Source organism: Rhinoderma darwinii, chromosome 3, assembly GCF_050947455.1.
Source record: "Rhinoderma darwinii isolate aRhiDar2 chromosome 3, aRhiDar2.hap1, whole genome shotgun sequence".
In the NCBI taxonomy this organism is placed as follows: domain Eukaryota; kingdom Metazoa; phylum Chordata; class Amphibia; order Anura; family Rhinodermatidae; genus Rhinoderma; species Rhinoderma darwinii.
The window spans coordinates 400,056,106-400,079,743 of NC_134689.1; the positions used below are offsets into that span (position 1 = coordinate 400,056,106).

A 23,638-nucleotide genomic window follows, 5' to 3' on the forward strand; every position below is an offset into this window, starting at 1 on the left:
TAGTAGAGGGGGGAGTCCTCTGTTCAGGATCCTCATATCTTAGCCAGTCAAGAGTAGTCAAAGAGCGTCTCTCACCCTGGAGGACCTGTCCGATCCTGTATGACACAAACAACCTATTAATTTGAATGGACACTGTGTAATACTTAATTTCCCCTGTGGTGGTGCTGCAGAAAAAATTAGCACTTCTTGTCAGATTTCCCCACAGATCACAGCTGATCGCTGGGGGTTCCAGCAGGGGGGAACTTTGTCATCAGCTTATTGTCAAGGGACCGTTCTAAAAAGCAGAGACTGTCCAAAGCAGAGAACCGCTTTTAGTTCAGCTACTGTCAGGAGCTCTAACCAATCAAGAATTGGGCAACTATTATTATATCTTAACCAGGAACCTAGCCTAGCCGCTTCTGGCCTCAGACAGAACTTAAAGGGGTAATCTCCCCACAGACATTGGAGGCATATCACTAGTATATGCCACCAATGTCTGATTAATTGGGGTCTGACTGATGTGACCTTGAACTAAGTGGCAGTGGTACCAGGAGAACGTAGTGCCACTTTATCTCCGGACAGACATATTCTGCTTTTTCCAGGAATTCACATTGACCGTTATTACAGAACGACCACCTGGAGAAATTAGAGAAGAGCGGGCAGGAGACCAAGTGGCACAGCGCTCTTCTAGCACCACTGACACTAGCGATTAGATACCAGCTGATCAGACAATGGTGGCATGTCCTAGTATGAGACCAGGAGCACAGGCAGGGATGGTGGGGTTTCCCGGAAATCCGTGTAACCAGGGCTTCGCTATTCCCTTGGCAGCTTGAGAGGCCCTCACGTACAATTGGACTCTATTGTATCCGCACCCTTAGGACACGGATACAATTAACGTGGCTGGTGAGGCAAGGGAACCATCAGTTCCCTTCCCTGCCATTTGGCACTCTTCTTGTGATGCAGGCAGTTCGCTGATGTCATTGTGCCGCCTGCATTGGTCAGCTGGAGCAGGCCTGGTCATAAGAGACAAGCCCTGCATCGCTGGAGGACATGGGAACGGGGATAGGTGAGTGTGCTTGATGTGGCATTAATTACAGGGGGCACTGAGTGTGGCACTATCAACGCTGCTTTTTACGATACGAGTATTGCTCAGCACAGATCCATTAGCCTAGCCCTTAATATTAAAGCTTGCAATATAAAGGGCTAGGCTGGTAGGCACATGCCGACCAATACTCGTAGTGCAAAAAAACAAAGGGTAGTGGGAGCGTGGCAAAAATAACTTGGTTTCAAAAGTAAAGTCAAGTCGTGTAGTGGACCCCCCTGATAAAGATCACACAACACATTTTTATATAAACCGAGTTTAATACTCATCCTGCTCCGGAGCTCTACAGAATGTGATATTTAGGGAAGAGACGGGTGCATCGGTGATACCCGGTCAGTAACTACAGTCCATGTGGCAGTCATGCTCCGTACTCATTCATGGTGCAGCATTCTTATGGGGTAGATGGTCATTTGAGATGAAGAGACAGAGGCTGAGACACAAGACTCAGGCAACAGAGAGACACAATAGGTGAATACATAGATGTACAAAGCAACTGGGTCCCCAAAATCTCAAAATAAATAGGCCACTCCCAAAATAAAGTGGGGAAATGGAGGCAGAAGACAAGAGGTTCTGGGAGGGATGGAACCTGATCTGTCAGTCAGAGGGGTGTATGTGTCCGGTGCCTCTGCAGTGTATGTGAAACAGAGGGAGGTTGTTGCCCAGCACCTCAACATCTCATTTCCCGCTTGGTGGCTTGTAGGGCTCCAGGAGTAGGTTAGAGAAGGTGTTGACGTTTTCGGCACCTCGCACCTCATGAGGGAGAAGGGGAAGCTTCACAATATGGAAATCTTCATAAAGATCCTCCATCTATGAGCAAGAAAAATAGCGATCATTATATAGGAGATCAAGATCTTTCAGAAAATTTCCTTCAGGGACACCTAGTGGCAACAGGGAAAAGTTGCACACTCCCCAAGTCACTCCGGTCTGTATCACAAATTTGAAGACGTCACACACATGTGTTATTCTCAGATGAATCTATTGAACTCTAGCAAGATTACTGTTCATTCCTATATTATCCATGGATATTGGATTATCGGTCAAGAAGTGCACGAGACTAAGGTTAAACAGTACAATTATAGTAACTACATGCTTGTATATAGGGGGCAGTATTATAGTGGTTATATTCTTGTATATAGGGGCAGTATTATAGTAACTACATGCTTGTATATAGGGGGCAGTATTATAGTAGTTATATTCTTGTATAAAGGGGGCAGTATTATAGTAGTTATATTCTTGTATATAGGGGGCAGTATTATAGTAGTTATATTCTTGTATATAGGAGCAGTATTATAGTAGTTATATGCTTGTATATAGGGGGCAGTATTATAGTAGCTATATTCTTGTATATAGGAGCAGTATTATAGTAGTTATATTCTTGTATAAAGGGGGCAGTATTATAGTAGTTATATTCTTGTACATAGGGGCAGTATTATAGTAGTTACATTCTTGTACATAGGGGCAGTATTATAGTAGTTATATTCTTGTATATAGGGGGCAGTATTATAGTAGTTATATTCTTGTATAAAGGGGGCAGTATTATAGTAGTTATATTCTTGTATATAGGGGGCAGTATTATAGTAGTTATATTCTTGTATATAGGGGCAGTATTATAGTAGTTATATTCTTGTATATAGGGGCAGTATTATAGTAGTTATATTCTTGTATATAGGGGGCAGTATTATAGTAGTTATATTCTTGTATATAGGAGGCAGTATTATAGTAGTTATATTCTTGTACATAGGAGGCAGTATTATAGTAGTTATATTCTTGTATATAGGAGCAGTATTATAGTAGTTAAATTCTTGTACATAGGGGCAGTATTATAGTAGTTATATTCTTGTATATAGGGGGCAGTATTATAGTAGTTATATTCTTGTATATAGGGGGCAGTATTATAGTAGTTATATTCTTGTATATAGGGGGCAGTATTATAGTAGTTATATTCTTGTATATAGGGGCAGTATTATAGTAGTTATATTCTTTTATATAGGGGCAGTATTATAGTAGTTATATTCTTGTATATAGGGGGCAGTATTATAGTAGTTATATACTTGTATATAGGGAGCAGTATTATAGTAGTTATATTCTTGTACATAGGGGGCAGTATTATAGTAGTTATATTCTTGTATATAGGGGGCAGTATTATAGTGGTTATATTCTTGTATATAGGGGCAGTATTATAGTAACTACATGCTTGTATATAGGGGGCAGTATTATAGTAGTTATATTCTTGTATAAAGGGGGCAGTATTATAGTAGTTATATGCTTGTATATAGGGGGCAGTATTATAGTAGCTATATTCTTGTATATAGGAGCAGTATTATAGTAGTTATATTCTTGTATAAAGGGGGCAGTATTATAGTAGTTATATTCTTGTACATAGGGGCAGTATTATAGTAGTTACATTCTTGTACATAGGGGCAGTATTATAGTAGTTACATTCTTGTACATAGGGGCAGTATTATAGTAGTTATATTCTTGTATATAGGGGGCAGTATTATAGTAGTTATATTCTTGTATAAAGGGGGCAGTATTATAGTAGTTATATTCTTGTATATAGGGGGCAGTATTATAGTAGTTATATTCTTGTATATAGGGGCAGTATTATAGTAGTTATATTCTTGTATATAGGGGCAGTATTATAGTAGTTATATTCTTGTATATAGGGGCAGTATTATAGTAGTTATATTCTTGTATATAGGAGCAGTATTATAGTAGTTAAATTCTTGTACATAGGGGCAGTATTATAGTAGTTATATTCTTGTATATAGGGGGCAGTATTATAGTAGTTATATTCTTGTATATAGGGGGCAGTATTATAGTAGTTATATTCTTGTATATAGGGGGCAGTATTATAGTAGTTATATTCTTGTATATAGGGGGCAGTATTATAGTAGTTATATTCTTGTATATAGGGGCAGTATTATAGTAGTTATATTCTTTTATATAGGGGCAGTATTATAGTAGTTATATTCTTGTATATAGGGGGCAGTATTATAGTAGTTATATACTTGTATATAGGGAGCAGTATTATAGTAGTTATATTCTTGTACATAGGGGGCAGTATTATAGTAGTTATATTCTTGTACATAGGGGCAGTATTATAGTAGTTATATTCTTGTATATAGGGGGCAGTATTATAGTAGTTATATTCTTGTACGTAGGAGCAGTATTATAGTAGTTATATTCTTGTACATAGGAGACCGTATTATAGTAGTTATATTCTTGTATATAGGAGGCAGTATTATAGTAGTTATATTCTTGTATATAGGAGCAGTATTATAGTAGTTATATTCTTGTATATAGGGGCAGTATTATAGTAGTTATATTCTTGTATATAGGAGCAGTATTATAGTAGTTATATTCTTGTATATAGGAGCAGTATTATAGTAGTTATATTCTTGTATATAGGGGCAGTATTATAGTAGTTATATTCTTGTATATAGGAGCAGTATTATAGTAGTTATATTCTTGTATATAGGAGCAGTATTATAGTAGTTATATTCTTGCATATAGTGGGCAGTATTATAGTAGTTATATTCTTGTATATAGGAGCAGTATTATAGTAGTTATATTCTTGCATATAGTGGGCAGTATTATAGTAGTTATATTCTTGTATATAGGAGCAGTATTATAGTAGTTATATTCTTGTACATAGGGGGCAGTATTATAGTGGTTATATTCTTGTATATAGGCGCAGTATTATAGTAGTTATATTCTTGTACATAGGGGGCAGTATTATAGTGGTTATATTCTTGTATATAGGCGCAGTATTATAGTAGTTATATTCTTGTATATAGGGGGCAGTATTATAGTAGTTATATTCTTGTATATAGGAGGCAGTATTATAGTAGTTATATTCTTGTATATAGGAGCAGTATTATAGTAGTTATATTCTTGTATATAGGGGCAGTATTCTAGTAGTTATATTCTTGTATATAGGAGCAGTATTATAGTAGTTATATTCTTGTATATAGGAGCAGTATTATAGTAGTAATATTCTTGTATATAGGAGGCAGTATTATAGTAGTTATATTCTTGTATATAGGGGCAGTATTATATTAGTTATATTCTTGTATATAGGGGGCAATATTATAGTAGTTATATTCTTGTATATAGGGGGCAATATTATAGTAGTTATATTCTTGTATATAGGGGCAGTATTATAGTAGTTATATTCTTGTACATAGGGGGCAGTATTATAGTAGTTATATTCTTGTATATAGAGGGCAGTATTATAGTAGTTATATTCTTGTATATAGGGGGCAGTATTATAGTAGTTATATTCTTGTATATAGGGGCAATATTATAGTAGTTATATTCTTGTATATAGGGGGCAATATTATAGTAGTTATATTCTTGTATATAGGGGCAGTATTATATTAGTTATATTCTTGTATATAGGGGGCAGTATTATAGTAGTTATATTCTTGTATATAGGGGCAATATTATAGTAGTTATATTCTTGTATATAGGGGGCAATATTATAGTAGTTATATTCTTGTATATAGGGGGCAGTATTATAGTAGTTATATTCTTGTATCTAGGAGCAGTATTATAGTAGTTATAATCTTGTATATAGGGGCAGTATTATAGTAGTTATATTCTTGTATATAGGGGCAGTATTATAGTAGTTATATTCTTGTATATAGGGGGCAGTATTATAGTAGTTATATTCTTGTATATAGGGGCAGTATTATAGTCTTGTATATAGGAGGCAGTATTATAGTAGTTATATTCTTGTATATAGGGGCAGTATTATAGTCTTGTATATAGGAGGCAGTATTATAGTAGTTATATTCTTGTATATAGGGGGCAGTATTATAGTAGTTATATTCTTGTATATAGGGGCAGTATTATAGCAGTTATATTCTTGTATATAGGGGCAGTATTATAGCAGTTATATTCTTGTATATAGGGGCAGTATTATAGTAGTTATATTCTTGTATATAGGGGCAGTATTCTAGTAGTTATATTCTTGTATATAGGAGGCAGTATTATAGTAGTTATATTCTTGTATATAGGGACAGTATTATAGTAGTTATATTCTTGTATATAGGGAGCAGTATTATAGTAGTTATATTCTTGTATATAGGGGGCAGTATTATAGTAGTTATATTCTTGTATATAGGGGCAATATTATAGTAGTTATATTCTTGTATATAGGGGGCAGTATTATAGTAGTTATATTCTTGTATATAGGGGGCAGTATTATAGTAGTTATATTCTTGTATATAGGAGCAGTATTATAGTAGTTATATTCTTGTATATAGGGGGCAGTATTATAGTAGTTATATTCTTGTATATAGGGGCAGTATTATAGTAGTTATAGTCTTGTATATAGGAGGCAGTATTATAGTAGTTATATTCTTGTATATAGGGGGCAGTATTATAGTAGTTATATTCTTGTATATAGGGGCAGTATTATAGCAGTTATATTCTTGTATATAGGGGCAGTATTATAGCAGTTATATTCTTGTATATAGGGGCAGTATTATAGTAGTTATATTCTTGTATATAGGAGGCAGTATTATAGTAGTTATATTCTTGTATATAGGAGGCAGTATTATAGTAGTTATATTCTTGTATATAGGGACAGTATTATAGTAGTTATATTCTTGTATATAGGGAGCAGTATTATAGTAGTTATATTCTTGTATATAGGGACAGTATTATAGTAGTTATATTCTTGTATATAGGGGGCAGTGTTATAGTAGTTATATTCTTGTATATAGGAGGCAGTATTATAGTAGTTATATTCTTGTATATAGGAGCAGTATTATAGTAGTTATATTCTTGTATATAGGAGCAGTATTATAGTGGTTATATTCTTGTACATAGGGGCAGTATTATAGTAGTTATATTCTTGTATATAGGGGGCAGTATTATAGTAGTTACATTCTTGTATATAGGGGGCAGTATTATAGTAGTTATATTCTTGTATATAGGGGCCGTATTATAGTAGTTATATTCTTGTATATAGGGAGCAGTATTATAGTAGTTATATTCTTGTATATAGGAGGCAGTATTATTGTAGTTATATTCTTGTATACAGGGGCCAGTATTATAGTAGTTATATTCTTGTATATAGGGAGCAGTATTATAGTAGTTATATTCTTGTATATAGGGGGCAGTATTATAGTAGTTATATTCTTGTACATAGGGAGCAGAATTATAGTAGTTATATTCTTGTATATAGGGGGCAGTATTATAGTAGTTATATTCTTGTACATAAGGGGCAGTATTATAGTAGTTATATTCTTGTATATAGGGAGCAGTATTATAGTAGATATATTCTTGTATATAGGGGCAGTATTATAGTAGTTATATTCTTGTATATAGGGAGCAGTATTATAGTAGTTATATTCTTGTATATAGGGGGCAGTATTATAGTAGTTATATTCTTGTACATAGGGAGCAGAATTATAGTAGTTATATTCTTGTATATAGGGGGCAGTATTATAGTAGCTATATTCTTGTACATAAGGGGCAGTATTATACTGTGGTGATGTTTTAATTCACGAATAACCCTTTTCATAAGGTGCCCTCTCCTCACGTATTACTTACCTGGTCCAGGTACTTTGACTGAATCTTGTGTCTGGCCTCACACATGCGACATGGTTTCTCAGGTTCAGGAAATACCAACTGGTTGACGATAATATTGTGAGTGTCTATTTTACACTTGGCCAACTCCTGGATTAGCCGCTCAGTTTCATACAGTGACAAGAACTCAGCAATACAGACACAGATGAAGGTGGTCTGCTCCTGTTCACCAGACAATAAAAACATACATCAGCAAGGTATCAATTTCCAGCAGTTCGAGTCTATAAGGGGACAGTATTATTGTAGTTATATTCTTGTACATAGTTGGCAGTATTATAGTAGTTATATTCTTGTATATGGGGGCAGTATTATAGTAGTTATATTCTTGTACATAGGGGCAGTATTATAGTAGTTATATTCTTGTATATGGGGGCAGTATTATAGTAGTTATATTCTTGTACATAGGGGCAGTATTATAGTAGTTATATTCTTGTATATAGGGGGCAGTATTATAGTAGGTATATTCTATATAGGAGCAGTATTATAGTCGTTATATTCTTGTATATAGGGGGCAGTATTATAGTAGTTATATTCTTGTATATAGGAGCAGTATTATAGTAGTTATATTCTTGTATATAGTAGCAGTATTATAGTAGTTATATTCTTGTACACGGGGCAGTATTATAGTAGTTATATTCTTGTGTATAGGGGCAGTATTATATAGTTATATTCTTGTATATAGGGGGCAGTAATATAGTAGTTATATTCTTGTATATAGGGGCAGTATTATAGTAGTTATATTCTTGTATATAGGAGCAGTATTATAGTAGTTATATTCTTGTATATAAGGGGCAGTATTATAGTAGTTATATTCTTGTACATTAGGGGCAGTATTATAGTAGTTATATTCTTGTGTATATAGGGGCAGTATTATAGTAGTTATATTCTTGTGTATATAGGGTCAGTATTATAGTAGTTATATTCTTGTATATAGGGGCAGTATTATAGTAGTTATATTCTTGTATATAGGGGCAGTATTATAGTAGTTATATTCTTGTATATAGGGGCAGTATTATAGTAGTTATATTCTTGTATATAGGGGGCAGTATTATAGTAGTTATATTCTTGTATATAGGGGGCAGTATTATAGTAGTTATATTCTTGTATATAGGGGCAGTATTATAGTAGTTATATTCTTGTATATAGGGGCAGTATTATAGTAGTTATATTCTTGTATATAGGGGCAGTATTATAGTAGTTATATTCTTGTATATAGGGGCAGTATTATAATAGTTATATTCTTGTACATAGGAGGCAGTATTATAGTAGTTATATTCTTGTATATAGGATTACTATTATACTAGTTATATTCTTGTATATAGGAGCAGTATTATAGTAGTTATATTCTTGTATATAGAGACAGTATTATAGTAGTTATATTCTTGTATATAGGGGGCAGTATTATAGTAGTTATATTCTTGTATATAGGGGGCAGTATTATAGTAGTTATATTCTTGTATATAGGGGGCAGTATTATAGTAGTTATATTCTTGTATATAGGGGGCAGTATTATAGTAGTTATATTCTTGTATATAGGGGCAGTATTATAGTAGTTATATTCTTGTATATAGGGGCAGTATTATAGTAGTTATATTCTTGTACATAGGAGGCAGTATTATAGTAGTTATATTCTTGTATATAGGATCAGTATTATACTAGTTATATTCTTGTATATAGGGGCAGTATTATAGTAGTTATATTCTTGTATATAGAGACAGTATTATAGTAGTTATATTATTGTATATAGGAGCAGTATTATAGTAGTTATAGTCTTGTACATAGGAGCAGTATTATAGTAGTTATAGTCTTGTATATAGGGGCAGTATTATAGTAGTTATATTCTTGTATATAGGGGCAGTATTATAGTAGTTCTATTCTTGTATATAGGAGGCAGTATTATAGTAGTTATATTCTTGTATATAGGAGCAGTATTATAGTAGTTATAGTCTTGTACATAGGAGCAGTATTATAGTAGTTATAGTCTTGTACATATGGGGCAGTATTATAGTAGTTATATTCTTGTACATATGGGGCAGTATTATAGTAGTTATATTATTGTATATAGGGGCAGTATTATAGTAGTTATATTCTTGTACATATGGGGCAGTATTATAGTAGTTATATTCTTGTACATAGGGGGCAGTATTATAGTAGTTATATTCTTGTATATAGGAGCAGTATTATAGTAGTTATATTCTTGTATATAGGAGCAGTATTATAGTAGTTATATTCTTGTATATAGGGGCAGTATTATAGTAGTTCTATTCTTGTACATATGGGGCAGTATTATAGTAGTTATAGTCTTGTATATAGGGGCAGTATTATAGTAGTTATATTCTTGTATATAGGGGCAGTATTATAGTAGTTCTATTCTTGTATATAGGAGGCAGTATTATAGTAGTTATATTCTTGTATATAGGAGCAGTATTATAGTAGTTATAGTCTTGTACATAGGAGCAGTATTATAGTAGTTATAGTCTTGTATATAGGGGCAGTATTAGGGCGGGTTCACACATGGCGGAATTTCACTTAAATTCCGCTGCGGACACTCCGCAGCGTTAATCCGCAGCGGAGCCGTTTCTCCATTGACTTTCACTTTAATTTAGCAGTGTTCGTTTACACGATGCGTACAATTCCGCTGCGGAGCATAGGCTGCGGAGCGGAATTTGGTGTCCGCAGCATGCTCTGTCTGTTGCGGAGCAGTGGCGGACTGGTTGCGGACTCATGGCGGAATTTCTCCATTGACTTCAATGGAGAGTCAAAATTCCGCAATGAAGTCCGCAGATCTTATGTGTGCTGCGGAGCGTATTGTTTTTACTACCATGACATTTCTTCATTCTGGCTGGACCTATGTATTTCTAGGTCTACAGCCAGACTGAGGAAGTCAATGGGGCTCCCGTAATGACGGGAGCGTTGCTAGGAGACGTCTGTAAATAGTCACTGTCCAGGGTGCTGAATGAGTTACGCGATCGGCAGTAACTGTTTCTGCACCCGGGACAGTGACTACCGATCTCAATATACATGTATCTGTAAAAAAAAAATATAAGTTCATACTTACCGAGAACTCCCTGCGTCTGTCTCCAGTCCGGCCTCCCAGGATGACGTTTCAGTGTAAGTGACGGCTGCAGCCAATCACAGGCCAAGCACAGGCTGCAGCGGTCACATGGACTGGTGCGTCATCCAGGGAGGTCGGGCCGGATGCCGAAAGAGGGACGCGTCACCAAGACAACGGGCGGTAAGTATGAATTTCTTTGACTTTCACTAGGGAAAGTGCTGTCCCTTCTCTCTATCCTGCACTGAATAGGGAGAAGAGAAGCACTTTTCCTGCAGTCCGCAGCGGCCAGTCCGCATCAATGTACTGCACATTTTGTGCAGATCCGCTGCAGAATCTGCAACGCAGATTCTGTGCGGCATTGATGCGGACAGTTGCGGAGGAATTCCGCCATGTGTGGTCATGCCCTTATAGTAGTTATATTCTTGTACATAGGGGGGTAGTATTATAGTAGTTATATTCTTGTACATAGGGGGCAGTATTATAGTAGTTATATTCTTGTACATAGGGGGGTAGTATTATAGTAGTTATATTCTTGTATATAGGGAGCAGTATTATTGTAGTTATATTCTTGTATATAGGGGGCAGTATTATAGTAGTTATATTCTTGTATATAGGGAGCAGTATTATAGTAGTTATATTCTTGTATATAGGGGGTAGTATTATAGTAGTTATATGCTTGTATATAGGAGGCAGTATTATAGTAGTTATATTCTTGTATATAGGGGGCAGTATTATAGTAGTTATATTCTTGTATATAGGGGCAGTATTATAGTAGTTATATTCTTGTATATAGGGGCAGTATTATAGTAGTTATATTCTTGTATATAGGGGGCAGTATTATAGTAGTTATATTCTTGTATATAGGGGGCAGTATTATAGTAGTTATATTCTTGTATATAGGGGCAGTATTATAGTAGTTATATTCTTGTATATAGGGAGCAGTATTATAGTTATATTCTTGTATATAGGAGGCAGTATTATAGTAGTTATATTCTTGTATATAGGGGGCAGTATTATAGTAGTTATATTCTTGTATATAGGGGGCAGTATTATAGTAGTTATATTCTTGTACATAGGGGGCAGTATTATAGTAGTTATATTCTTGTATATAGGAGCAGTATTATAGTAGTTATATTCTTGTATATAGGGGCAGTATTATAGTAGTTATATTCTTGTATATAGGAGCAGTATTATAGTGGTTATATTCTTGTACATAGTGGGGATGTATTATAGTAGTTATATTCTTGTATATAGGGGGCAGTATTATAGTAGTTATATTCTTGCATATAGGGGGCAGTATTATAGTAGTTATATTCTTGTATATAGGGGCAGTATTATAGTAGTTCTATTCTTGGATATAGGAGCAGTATTATAGTAGTTATATTCTTGTATATAGGAGCAGTATTATAGTAGTTATATTCTTGTACATAGGGGGCAGTATTATAGTAGTTATATTCTTGTATATAGGAGCAGTATTATAGTAGTTATATTCTTGTATATAGGGGCAGTATTATAGTAGTTATATTCTTGTATATAGGAGCAGTATTATAGTGGTTATATTCTTGTACATAGTGGGGATGTATTATAGTAGTTATATTCTTGTATATAGGGGGCAGTATTATAGTAGTTATATTCTTGCATATAGGGGGCAGTATTATAGTAGTTATATTCTTGTATATAGGGGCAGTATTATAGTAGTTCTATTCTTGTATATAGGAGCAGTATTATAGTAGTTATATTCTTGTATATAGGAGCAGTATTATAGTAGTTATATTCTTGTACATAGGGGGCAGTATTATAGTAGTTATATTCTTGTATATAGGAGCAGTATTATAGTAGTTATATTCTTGTATATAGGGGCAGTATTATAGTAGTTATATTCTTGTATATAGGAGCAGTATTATAGTGGTTATATTCTTGTACATAGTGGGGATGTATTATAGTAGTTATATTCTTGTATATAGGGGGCAGTATTATAGTAGTTATATTCTTGCATATAGGGGGCAGTATTATAGTAGTTATATTCTTGTATATAGGGGCAGTATTATAGTAGTTATATTCTTGTATATAGGAGCAGTATTATAGACGTTATATTCTTCTTTATTGGGTAATATTACATGAAAGACTTCGGTCTGAAGGTGTACACAATTGGAGAAGCCTTCTTAACCACTAAACCATTATATAGAGAACGCAGCTTATGCGGATTATAAGCAGTTAGTCTGTCACATTAGTTACACTTCTCACCGGATCCTTGAATTGCTCACTGACCGACCGGATGACAGGGAGAGTCTCTTCTAGCTTGGAAGCCAGCTGGTCCGCATTCATGTCCCCAAGACCCAACATATTACACATCTGAGGGCAGTGAGTAAGAACATGAAATTATTACTAGGGGCTCACAGCAAGCACAGGACTTATACCAGCCATTGAATGAGGAGGGGCTTTACCTGGGAAATAAATGGGCTTATCTGATTCTTGATCTGCATCAGTCTACCCAAGCCTCGTTCCACAATGGTCGGGAAATTGAGGAGTCGAAGTGTGTGCCCGGTGGGGGCCGTATCGAAGACCACGACTGAGAAATTCATGCCTTTCACCAGCCTAAAAGAGACGGGCTGAATCAGCGACCATATGCTTGTGATCACATCCTGCTTAAAGGGCTGTACGGACTCTTAGAAGAGTCACTGTAACAAATCCTGCACTTGTGTGAGCAGCACATGTTAAGGCCTCATGCACACAACCGTATTTTTGTCCACCCGTAAATACGGGTCCTTGGTCACACGTATTTGACCCGTATTGCACCAGTATTTACGGACCCGTGCCCGTAAATACGGGTCTGGTGTCACCAGTATTCCACCCGTCTGTGGCTGCAAAATTACACTGCACTAATCGGCAGCCCCTTCTCTCGATCAGTGCAGGATAGAGAGAAGGGGCAGCCCTTTCCATAATAAAAGTAAAAGAAATTCATACTTTTCCGGCCGTTGCCTTGGTGACGCGTCCCTCTCTTGACATCCAGTCCGAACTCCCTGGATGACGTGGCAGTCCATGTGACCGCTGCAGCCAGTGATTGGCTGCAGCGGTCACATGGGCTATAACGTCATCCCAGGAGCAAGAAGAAGGGAGTTCTGGGTAAGTATGAACGTCTTTTTTTTTTTTTTTTTTACAGCTTTATCTATATTGTGATCGGAAGTCACTGTCCCGGGTGCTGAAAGAGTTACTTCCAATCGTTTAACTCTTTCAGCACCCTGGACAGTGACTATACACTGACGTCGCCTAGCAACGCTCCCGTAATTATGGGTGCACACACGTAGTCACCCGTAATTACTGGAGCCCCATAGACTTCTATGGGCCTGTCCGTGCAGTAATTACGGCCTGAAATAGGACATGTTCTATCTTTTTCAATGGCACGGGCACCTTCCCTTAAGCATACGGGAAGGTGCCCGTGGCCAATAGAAGTCTATCGGCCAGTAATTATGGGAGTTTTTACGGTCGTGTGCATGGGGCCTAAGGATGGTTTTTTTTGGCCTTCGGGGTTTGCGTTCCCCTTTTATATCAGTACAGGAGAGACCAGACATGTAGCGCTTCCTCACCTCATCACCTCCGCGTAGCTCATGGCTTCATCTATCCCAGGAAAGGCGCTCATGGCTTCCTGCATCATCTTCTTGCCCATACTCAGCATATTGTCCTCCTCAAAGATCTCGTCAGGAAGCTCAGCCACCCCCAGGCTCGGGTCGATCTCCTGCACAGGGGACACAAAGCCGCAGCTTAACAGACTAGAGAAGACACAGACAACGTGGGCAGATATAGGGGATGCAGAGGTAACATTTGCACCCGGGTCCTGTTTCCTAAAGCAGCTCAAAGACCCCTCTGCCCCATAAACAGACAGCCGTGTTATATTTGGTACATGGCGGGGTGGGGCAGTAGCTTATATTTATGACGATAAACTGACGGACAGATGAAATATGACGTTTCTGCTGCTCGGGATATTACATACTTTGTATTAATCCTAAACGCTTATATATTCAATTCCTGTTCTGGACTGTGAGAGAGTTGGGTGACGGCCACTGTGGGAGCGGTAATGGCGGCCAGATCATCGCTCAGCTCTCCCGGACACCAGTGCAGAAGACGTCTCACTGTATATCCGTGTACGTGTGGACTGTGAACTGGGAACTGGGAAATGCTGATAAGGTTTTACGTTCTATCGTAATCTGATGAGCGGAGAGGACGCAGGACATTGGACTGAACACCAAAATAGGACAACAATGGAGCCAACTCACCATGGCAAAGAGGTTATCATAGCCGTGCACTTTGGTGGGGACCTTGGAGAACTTCTGGTCGAAGGCGTCGGAGATGTTATGAGCGGGGTCCGTGGATATAATCAGTACGCTCTCCCGAATCCGAGATAGCTGGACGGCCAGGCTGCAACTGCGGGGGACACACTTCTCAGCTGCCATTTATACAGTCATTGCTATGTTCTCCCCACTGTTTACACTGCTAAGCAGCTCAGTCTGAAAACTGCTGCTCTGAAACTATGACATTGTATACGCACTGAAGAGAAGCTGCGGGGATGCCAATTCTCAGCCGCTTCCCTACTATATACGTCTTGCCAGCTGTAAGGATGAGTGGCATTCCCACTGCACAGTCAGGACATTATATGCACATAATCTGGTCTCTGCTGATTGGCTGAGGGGCCACGTGACTCACAATTCTGATGGTTGCTACTGGAAACAGTCAACTACATTGTTGTCAGACACGCCCCTAACAGGTAAGACTGAGGTCCTATAATGCAGGAGGACAGTTAGTTTTCTATTATCAGATGACTGTACAGTAAAAAAAAAAAAAAGTACACATCCCAGAATGCAAAGCACCAAAGCATGCTGGAATATGTAGTTCCACCACAGTTAAAGAGCCAGGAGTCACCCACTGCTGCATTGTTTCAGTCTAGCCGAAGACTACAATGCCACCGAACCCCTTCTTTATAAATAAAAATAGTATCACCCACACATATCCCGTCATGGGTGCACACTTGGTTCAGTCCACCTCCGCCCTGCATATTCCCTGCCGCTTACCTGCAAGTAGTCTTGCCCACTCCGCCCTTTCCTCCTACAAAGATCCATCTGAGGGAGCGCTGTTCAATAACATTCAGTAACGTAGGTTCTAGCGGCTCTACATCTGGAGCATCTTCAAACTCATCATCCACCGGCGCAGCCATCTTCCCGTTGAATCACGTGACCTTAGGCAGCCAACCTTTTCTCCCCACCCACCCCCACCGCACAGACCTACACAGTCAGACCAACCAAAATCTCCACTAACCAATCCAAGCAAGCCCCATAGTAACTTCGTTTAAGCCATTGGTTACTTTATATGTCAATCAATGTCAATCGATGCGTGGACAGAAACATCCTATTTTATGATTGGCTAAATTTTATGCCTATCACTGTCAAACTCATAACAGCAAAACGTCATTGAATAACCGGTTTCTTCCAAATTCCTGATTGTCCGAATTATATGTCAATCACAAGTAGTGAGGAAGACGATAGGACGTATTCTTGGCTCAGAGCAATGAACCAGCCAATAGCTATAGTTTCGGTCCAACAGCATCTGCCCTAGTAGGAGCTAATTGGCTACGTTACCCTAAAGAAGACTGGCCATTGGATAATCAAACTGTCTCATCAATGCTGCTGACGTCTTTGATTGGGCAACGTCTCAACTTCAGCGCTTTTTCATTGGTCACCCGGTTTCCAAGCAAATAATTTTTTTCTATACTCCCACCCACCCCCTATCGACTGCTTCGTTCAAGTAAAAACCTGTCCGCCATTTTAATACCTCAAAACAGAGTTTCCCGCCAATTCTTTTGACTGGACGACGCGGCTGTAGGTCCGGTGTAACGGGAAGCTTTATGCGTGTGAGGAGGCGCCGGCTGCCGCTTGCTGTCGACGCTTTTCGCGTTTTCTAAAGTGACCACTCATCGTCTCAAAATGGCCGAAAAAAGTCCGCGGCCTGGTGCGGAGGAAGACGCTGAGGAAGGAGAGGAGGCCGCAGAGGCCCCGGTGCGGGCGGTGAAAGCAGTGACAGAGAAAAACCTGAAGGCGGATGATGATGATGATGATGATGAGGAGGAGGGGGCCACCCCGGACTCTCCACCTCCTCCGCCGCCCGGGGAAGAGGAGGAAGCCCTACTCCATGCCTCGTCGCCTTCTCCTCCGAGCCAAGTCCCAGAGTCCGCTCCTGCCGCCCCGCTAAAGCCGGGCTACACCTCTTCCCCGCCATCGGTGCCAGCAGTCCCGACCTGCCCCCAGGTAACGCCGGTATACCCTCCAGTCTCCCCGACCATCTACGATACGTCCCCCGTATTGGCGGCCTACAACTCCAAGGCTGCGGCCTACACCTGCCCCGCTGTTTCCGCTTCAAGCTCCGGGATGAACTTGTTCGCTAATGACGGTAGTTTCATGGAGCTCTTTAAGAAGAAGATGGAGGCCTCCACTACTGAGAACAAGGAGGAGACCAAGGTGCCGGAGGAGACGAAGCCTGAGCCGGACAAGAGGAAGCCCGTCAGCTTTGTAAGAACCCCGGGACCCCCATACACATTATATACTGATATATGCAAGTAGTCCGTAAAACTACAACTCCCAGCATTACATTGCGCACACTGCCATGGCATGCTGGAATTTGTAGTTCCACACCAGTTGTGAAGCTTTAGGTTGCAGGAGTAAATGGAGAGCTGCGCTCATGCCTGGCCACTTCTGGATGTTGCGGGACTCCATTATCATCCGCCATGACAGTTTTCACAGGCTCCTTAATGTCTGCCTAGATCTGAATCCCCTGCTATGCAAGTGTTGTCTCTCTGTTGTTCTTCCTGGAAATGCATGACTAAATTGACAGCCAAGGTTTACCATTCCACTTGTCAGTGGTGCACGTACCAACCCTGTCCAATCAGTGCTGATCGTTGTGGACCGTGTAGTGGCATGCCCTATTGATAAGGGGAATTGTAACACCCAGTTGCCAATTTATACTCTTCCAGGAGGAACAACAGAGGGATGACACTACACAGAATTCTTAGAAATCATGTTCCTCAATTATTTCACGGGGAATACAAATCGTCATAAAATAAACCTGTCAGTAGAGGTGCGGCTTTCTTTAAGGGAAACTGCTGTCCTGTGACGTAGCCATTCTTTAGACCGTACATTCTCAGGGCTGAGGCCAGAGATGACAGATCGCAGAGGGTTAAAAAAAAGATGCAGCTGGCCACTAGGGCAGCTTCATTTTAAGACCTTGTTTACACAGTGCAGATTTTTCATGTATTTTTTTTTTATCTCAAAACCAGCACCAGAAGCTAAACATAAGAAATATATAGAGAGCGAGGATTTAGTACCGCCCGCTGTACATATACTATGTGGCTTTACGCCTCTTGCACACGACCGAGTCCTGTCAGTGATCCGAGGAAAGATAGCACGTGTTCGATCTTTCCTCTGAGCATTTTTTCAGGACCCAATTCACCCGTCAAAGTGAATGGGTCCGTGAAGATTATCGGATGCTGTCAAAAACGGGCCGAGTGGCACAACGGTCGGGTGCAAGAGATCTTAGGCTTGCTGTCTGAGCGATCGGACAGCTGAATATAGGGTGATCGGCAGTGAGAGAATGCCGGGGACCCTGCAGAGAAGACAGAAGCAGTTTTATCTTCTGTGTAATCATGTACGTAGCGGGAAATGAGCGATGTGTATAGAATAAAGGTGACCATGTGACTGATCACTGGGATGCCGGTAGTAAAAGGCTGACGTGGGGTCTATCTAGATTCAGTACAGCCCTGAGGGTATGTTCACACGGGCTATTTTCAGCCGTTTTTCGGGCCACAAACGTCCCTAAAAACAGCTGAAAAATCAGAAGCAGAACGCCTGCAAACATCGCCCATTGATTTCTGTTCCGACGGGGCTTTTTTTTACACCTCATTTTCAAAAAAACGGCGCGTAAAAAGAAGTGCCGTTTTTGAGCCGTTTCTCGAACTGTTTTTCATTGACTTTATAGAAAAATAGCTCCAAAAAACGCGACTTTGCTTAAAAAACGGCTGAAAATCAGGAGCTGTTTTCCCTTGAAAACCGCTCCGTGTTTTCAGACGTTTTTTAGTAAGCGTGTGAACGTACCAGAAGAGTGACAATAGTCGCTATAAGAGGGCTGATTTCCCTGTAACTGGGAAAAGTATTGTGTACGGCCTCATGCACATTTCCGTGTGCCGTTGAATGGCCGCTAATGACGGTTCCGTGAATCACGGACCTCACACGGATGTTTTCCGTGTGCGGTCCGTTTCATGGACCAAATCAATGCAAAGGCCGAGACTGTTCCATCAAAAACGGGCAGGAGTAGGACCTGCCCTGTTTTTGACAAAAGGGCGGCACGGTTCCGTTAAAACAGAAGTGTGCATGGCCCCATTGAAATGAATGTGCCAGGGTGCTATCAGTTAAAAAAAACAGCACCCTGATGAAAAACAACTGAAGTGGGCATGAGGCCTAATAAAAATAGAATGAAATACGATTCCTACAAAAGGCCTTTTCTGACCATTGAGGGACAGGCCATAATAAAAATAAAAGCAAAATAAAAACAACAAATATAAATAAGAGAAAAATTACATAGAATCCCCCCCCCTCCTCCCAAAAAAAAACTGCTTCCCTGCAAATTGTCATAATGCTAGCCCTGACCCAATTACCCTAAGATAGACATGTAATATATCAAAACTTACAGTAGATAATGACAATCACCAATAAAGTCTATTGTAGGGTAACACTATATTATTACCAGAAAAAATGAGCTAAAAGGTCAAAAAGCATGTCTGTTAAAAAAAAAAACAAGTAACAAAGTCTAAAAATGCAAAAATTGTGTTTTAAGGCCCTGTTCATACAGAGTTCTTTTGCAGGCAGAACAATCTGCCTCAAAATTCCTTAAGGAATTTTAAGGCAGATTTTGACCTGCCAGCACGTTTTTTTGCGGTGTTTTCCGACCACGGCCATTGAGCGCCGCAGGCAAAAAACACAGCGAACGCCGCTTTCTCTGCCTCCCATTGATGTCAATGGGAGGTCAGAGACGGAAACGCCCGAAGAAAGGGCATGTCGCTTTTTCCTGTGAGCAGTTTTTACCGCTTGCGGGAAAAATGCCTTTGTCTCCCATTGAAATCAATGGAGGTGATTTCTGGCGTTTTTTGTCGCTGTTTCCTGTGCGGTTTTTGCGTCAAAAATAGCACCAAAATACTCTGTGAACAGGGCCTGAAAGTGATAAAACAAACCTGCGTTAATGACTAAAAAAACTTTGCAAAGTCACGTCGCTAGCCCAACAAATAAAAAGTTATAGTTGGTTAACCGACACGTGCTAAAAATGGTTAGTGTCTGGTCCTGAACCGGTTAAAGTGTCTCCTGAATAATTCTGGTTTTGAATTAAAAAAATATGCCTGCAAAATCTGCACTGTGTGAACAAGGCCTAAACCTGGCCATACATTTCAGATAGCTGTCGACAGGGCGATCGTTTGGCTGACAGCTATACTCTTGACTCCACCATACACATACAGGCTGGGCCGAGCATCTATATCTTCTCATTTGGGAGGAGTAAAGTCGCTGCCAGACACTTCTGGCAGCCGCTTATCTCCTTGCAATCAAAAGGATTCTTCTCTCCCCCGTCATCACCGCTATACACCATGGGTAGTCGGCCGGTCCCGCTGAAATGGTCAAGTTTGTCTGACATACATCTAAGGCTGGGTTCACACAACCTTTTTTCAGGCGTAAACAAGGCGTTTTACGCCTCGAATTACGCCTGAAAAGACGGCTCCAATACGTCGGCAAACATCTGCCCATTCATTTCAATGGGTTTGGCTATGTACTGTGCCGACGACCTGTCATTTACGCGTCGCTGTCAAAAGACGACGCGTAAAATGACAGCCTCGTCAAAGAAGTGCAGGACACTTCTTGGGACGTAATTGGAGCCGTTTTTCATTGAATCCAATGAAGAACCGCTCCAAATTACGTTCGTAATTGACGCCTCGCAAAACGCGAGTACGAGCAATTACGTCTGAAATGTTGGAGCTGTTTTCTCCTGAAAACAGCTCCATAATTTCAGCCGTAATTATCGATATCGTGTGCACATACCCTAAGGCTTCGTTCACATCTGCGCTAGGGTCCAGTTCCGTTAGAGCTTTCCATCGAAACGGGACCCTGACTGACACAAACGTTGATATCACTAGTGCCGGATCCGGTGCCAATTGTTTCCGTTTGTCTTGGTTGAGCAGTCTACTACGCTATTGATTCTGTCAATATGACGGAACCCCTGCATAACGGAAAAAAACGGAAACCATTGGCACCGGATCGGTCACCATTAAAATCAACGGAACGGGACCCTAGCGCAGATATGAACGAAGCCTGATCTGTATGGACACCTTAAGACGTTTTTATCTAGAATGGGTACGTACTGCGGGTGTATTCACACGTGACAGGTTTGTTGTAGACTATTCTGCAACTGTCCCGTTCATCTGGGGCTTGTAGAAATCCGTGCACATATTCAAGAAACGGCCTTATCAGATGTAGGGAATTTGTTTTTCAGCTGCAGACATTTCTACAATGAATCTGTTGTGTGTGAATAAGATCCATATGTAGCAGAAGACCGGTCTATGGCTGTAAAGCAACGGGCTGCAACAGGTTATGAAATCTCCTCGTGTCATATACAGGGTACTTGGGTGAAGTAGAGAAACACTTGAAGGGTAGACCATGTAAGACAGTCTGTCTAGGATTTCCTGCAGCAAACACTGGACTAGTATTTCTATTGTTTATTCACTTCATTCCTTTCCAGGTTCAGTGTTCCTATCACATACATTCAGCCCTTTACACCAAACTAGGCTCTGTAGAGTGAGGGCAACTTTTGGATTCCAGGAAATTTTCTGGGCACTATACAGGTGCCCACAGGGGAGGAGGCAGGGACCGTGGCAGCAATGAGCTGTACCCCCGGAGAGGTTCAGTGCCGGCATCTTGACGTTTCCCTTACATTACAAGGCTTTTCTCATTGTTACACGTGTGTATTTGTTCTAATTGAATGTGGATGAAGCAGCCCCTCATAATCCTGCTGATCTCCACACACTTTACCCCCCTGCCCCCCCATCTTTAGGATCTGGTGAAGGATGGGTGGCGTTATCTGGATTTTTTTCACTGCAGGTGGGGGAGTGTTTTGTGCCTGTCTAACCCAGGCCTCCCTTATGTTCTGTTATATAGAGGGACACAGAGAGGCTGCCAGGGCTCGTATAACGGTTGCAGTCTTCTGTCCCTTCCACCCCCAGGTGGGCAAGCGTAGAGGAGGGGCAAAGCTGGCCCTGAAGACAGGCATTGTAGCCAAGAAGCCAAAGACGGAAGAAGAAGAGGTGAGAAATGTTTGTCATGAAATCCCTGAACTTGATTATTCTCTATCCAATATCTGAGCTTCCTGGAAATGATGCATAAAACTCCTGACCTGATTTCTGCTGAGGGTGGTTGTATTCATACTGTCTGATCCAGTGAGGCTCAAACCACAAATATATAACTGGGGCTGAGCTGCAATACCAAACACAGCCTATCGACAAGAGTGGCGCTGTTTGTGGAAGACAGCCCCTTATCTCAGACTAATGTGCTGCTTATGATAAAAGTACAAAAGGGCAGGGAAACCTGATTGGCCATGCGACTAGCTAACCGTTTCTGACTGTTAATAGTGTGCCAATAATACAGACTGACATAAAACTGCAGCCTGTTGAGAGGCTGCCCTCCCCCTCCATGCGTCCAAGTATATTATAGCATTCCTTTGTATGCAAGTCTCGTGAACCCCCCCCCCCCCCCCCAAACTGCCGGGATAAATAATGGGGTGGGCTAGGTCAGGTGGCTCGTGTTTGTAACCATAAAGTAACTCTGACATGTATTTAGTATGACTTGTGTCAGCCTGATAACTGAAATGTTCTTCTTCCTTCATCTTCCAGATCCTGACACATAAGGGGGGAGCATGGGCACAATACATGGCAGAGGTGAAAAAATACAAAGCTCATCAGTGCAGCGATGATGACAAAACCCGGCCGCTGGTCAAATAATATGGAGAATGACGGACTTGTGCTGTACGCAGCTTCTGGGGACGGCTCGGCCTAGATTATGTATTACTTGACCTACACCTTACTGCAAGCTCCTCTCGCTGTCCCCTGCTGGCCATGGATTATACAATACTAAGCCCTTTCTGGACTCCTTATACTATAAAGAGAAAGAAAAGACTTTCCACGTGGGTTCTTAACACCGTGCCGGAGGGCAAATGACCCTTTACCCTCATCTGAGTGTATATCTGCCTTCCCTGGCCAATGAGGGCAACTCTGACCCAAACCCGTCTGCTGCTGCCACAGCGAGGAAAGAGATATTGTCCTATATAAATGTTTTGGTTTTTTTATTATTTTCTCTCCCTCTTGATTTTTATTTTTTTTGTTTTGTTCCCCCCCTTTGTGGGGCCTGATTTTATTTTTCACTTATGTTTTGTAAGAATGCCTGTGTTATCTACTTGTGTAGAAAATTGTCTTATTAAACAAAGTTGGCCCTGAATACATCCCCATCTTAATGAAAGTCTGGAGTTGTCTTGACGGGCCACGCAGCTAACCCGGTGACAGACAAAATTCTGCATGATGACTAGAGTCCATTACCAGACCAAACCCTGTATCCTCTCCGAGAACCCCTCAACTACAGGAGTCTTAGGAATCGGGATATGTTCCCACAAGCCGGATGTGCTGCGAATCTTCAGCAACAGAATATCTGCAGTGGAAATCGGATAAATCATTCACAGAAGTCCGCAGCAAATAGTGCGCCTTCACTGCGGAAATTGAGGGTCCATTCAGACGGTGCAGTTAAAGTGCATCTGCATCAAAAAACACCAGATCCTGG

The 23,638-nt window shown here is 40.2% G+C and overlaps 2 protein-coding genes across 2 annotated transcripts; one reads left to right on the top strand and one right to left on the bottom strand.

Annotated features, from left to right (window-relative positions):
• Nucleotides 1-1,321: 1,321 nt before the first annotated feature.
• GET3 (guided entry of tail-anchored proteins factor 3, ATPase) lies at nucleotides 1,322-15,993 on the bottom strand. Its single transcript, XM_075859101.1, has 7 exons — nucleotides 15,803-15,993; nucleotides 15,011-15,158; nucleotides 14,324-14,472; nucleotides 13,184-13,334; nucleotides 12,984-13,091; nucleotides 7,649-7,846; nucleotides 1,322-1,888 (listed from the first exon to the last, which is right to left on the bottom strand). The coding sequence occupies exons 1-7, from the start codon at nucleotides 15,943-15,945 to the stop codon at nucleotides 1,757-1,759; spliced, it is 1,029 nt and encodes a 342-aa protein (XP_075715216.1). The 5' UTR covers nucleotides 15,946-15,993; the 3' UTR covers nucleotides 1,322-1,756.
• Nucleotides 15,994-16,416: 423 nt separating this feature from the next.
• Nucleotides 16,417-23,302, top strand: TRIR (telomerase RNA component interacting RNase). Its single transcript, XM_075859103.1, has 3 exons — nucleotides 16,417-17,293; nucleotides 22,036-22,116; nucleotides 22,702-23,302. The coding sequence occupies exons 1-3, from the start codon at nucleotides 16,712-16,714 to the stop codon at nucleotides 22,807-22,809; spliced, it is 771 nt and encodes a 256-aa protein (XP_075715218.1). The 5' UTR covers nucleotides 16,417-16,711; the 3' UTR covers nucleotides 22,810-23,302.
• The last annotated feature ends 336 nt before the right edge of the window (nucleotides 23,303-23,638 follow it).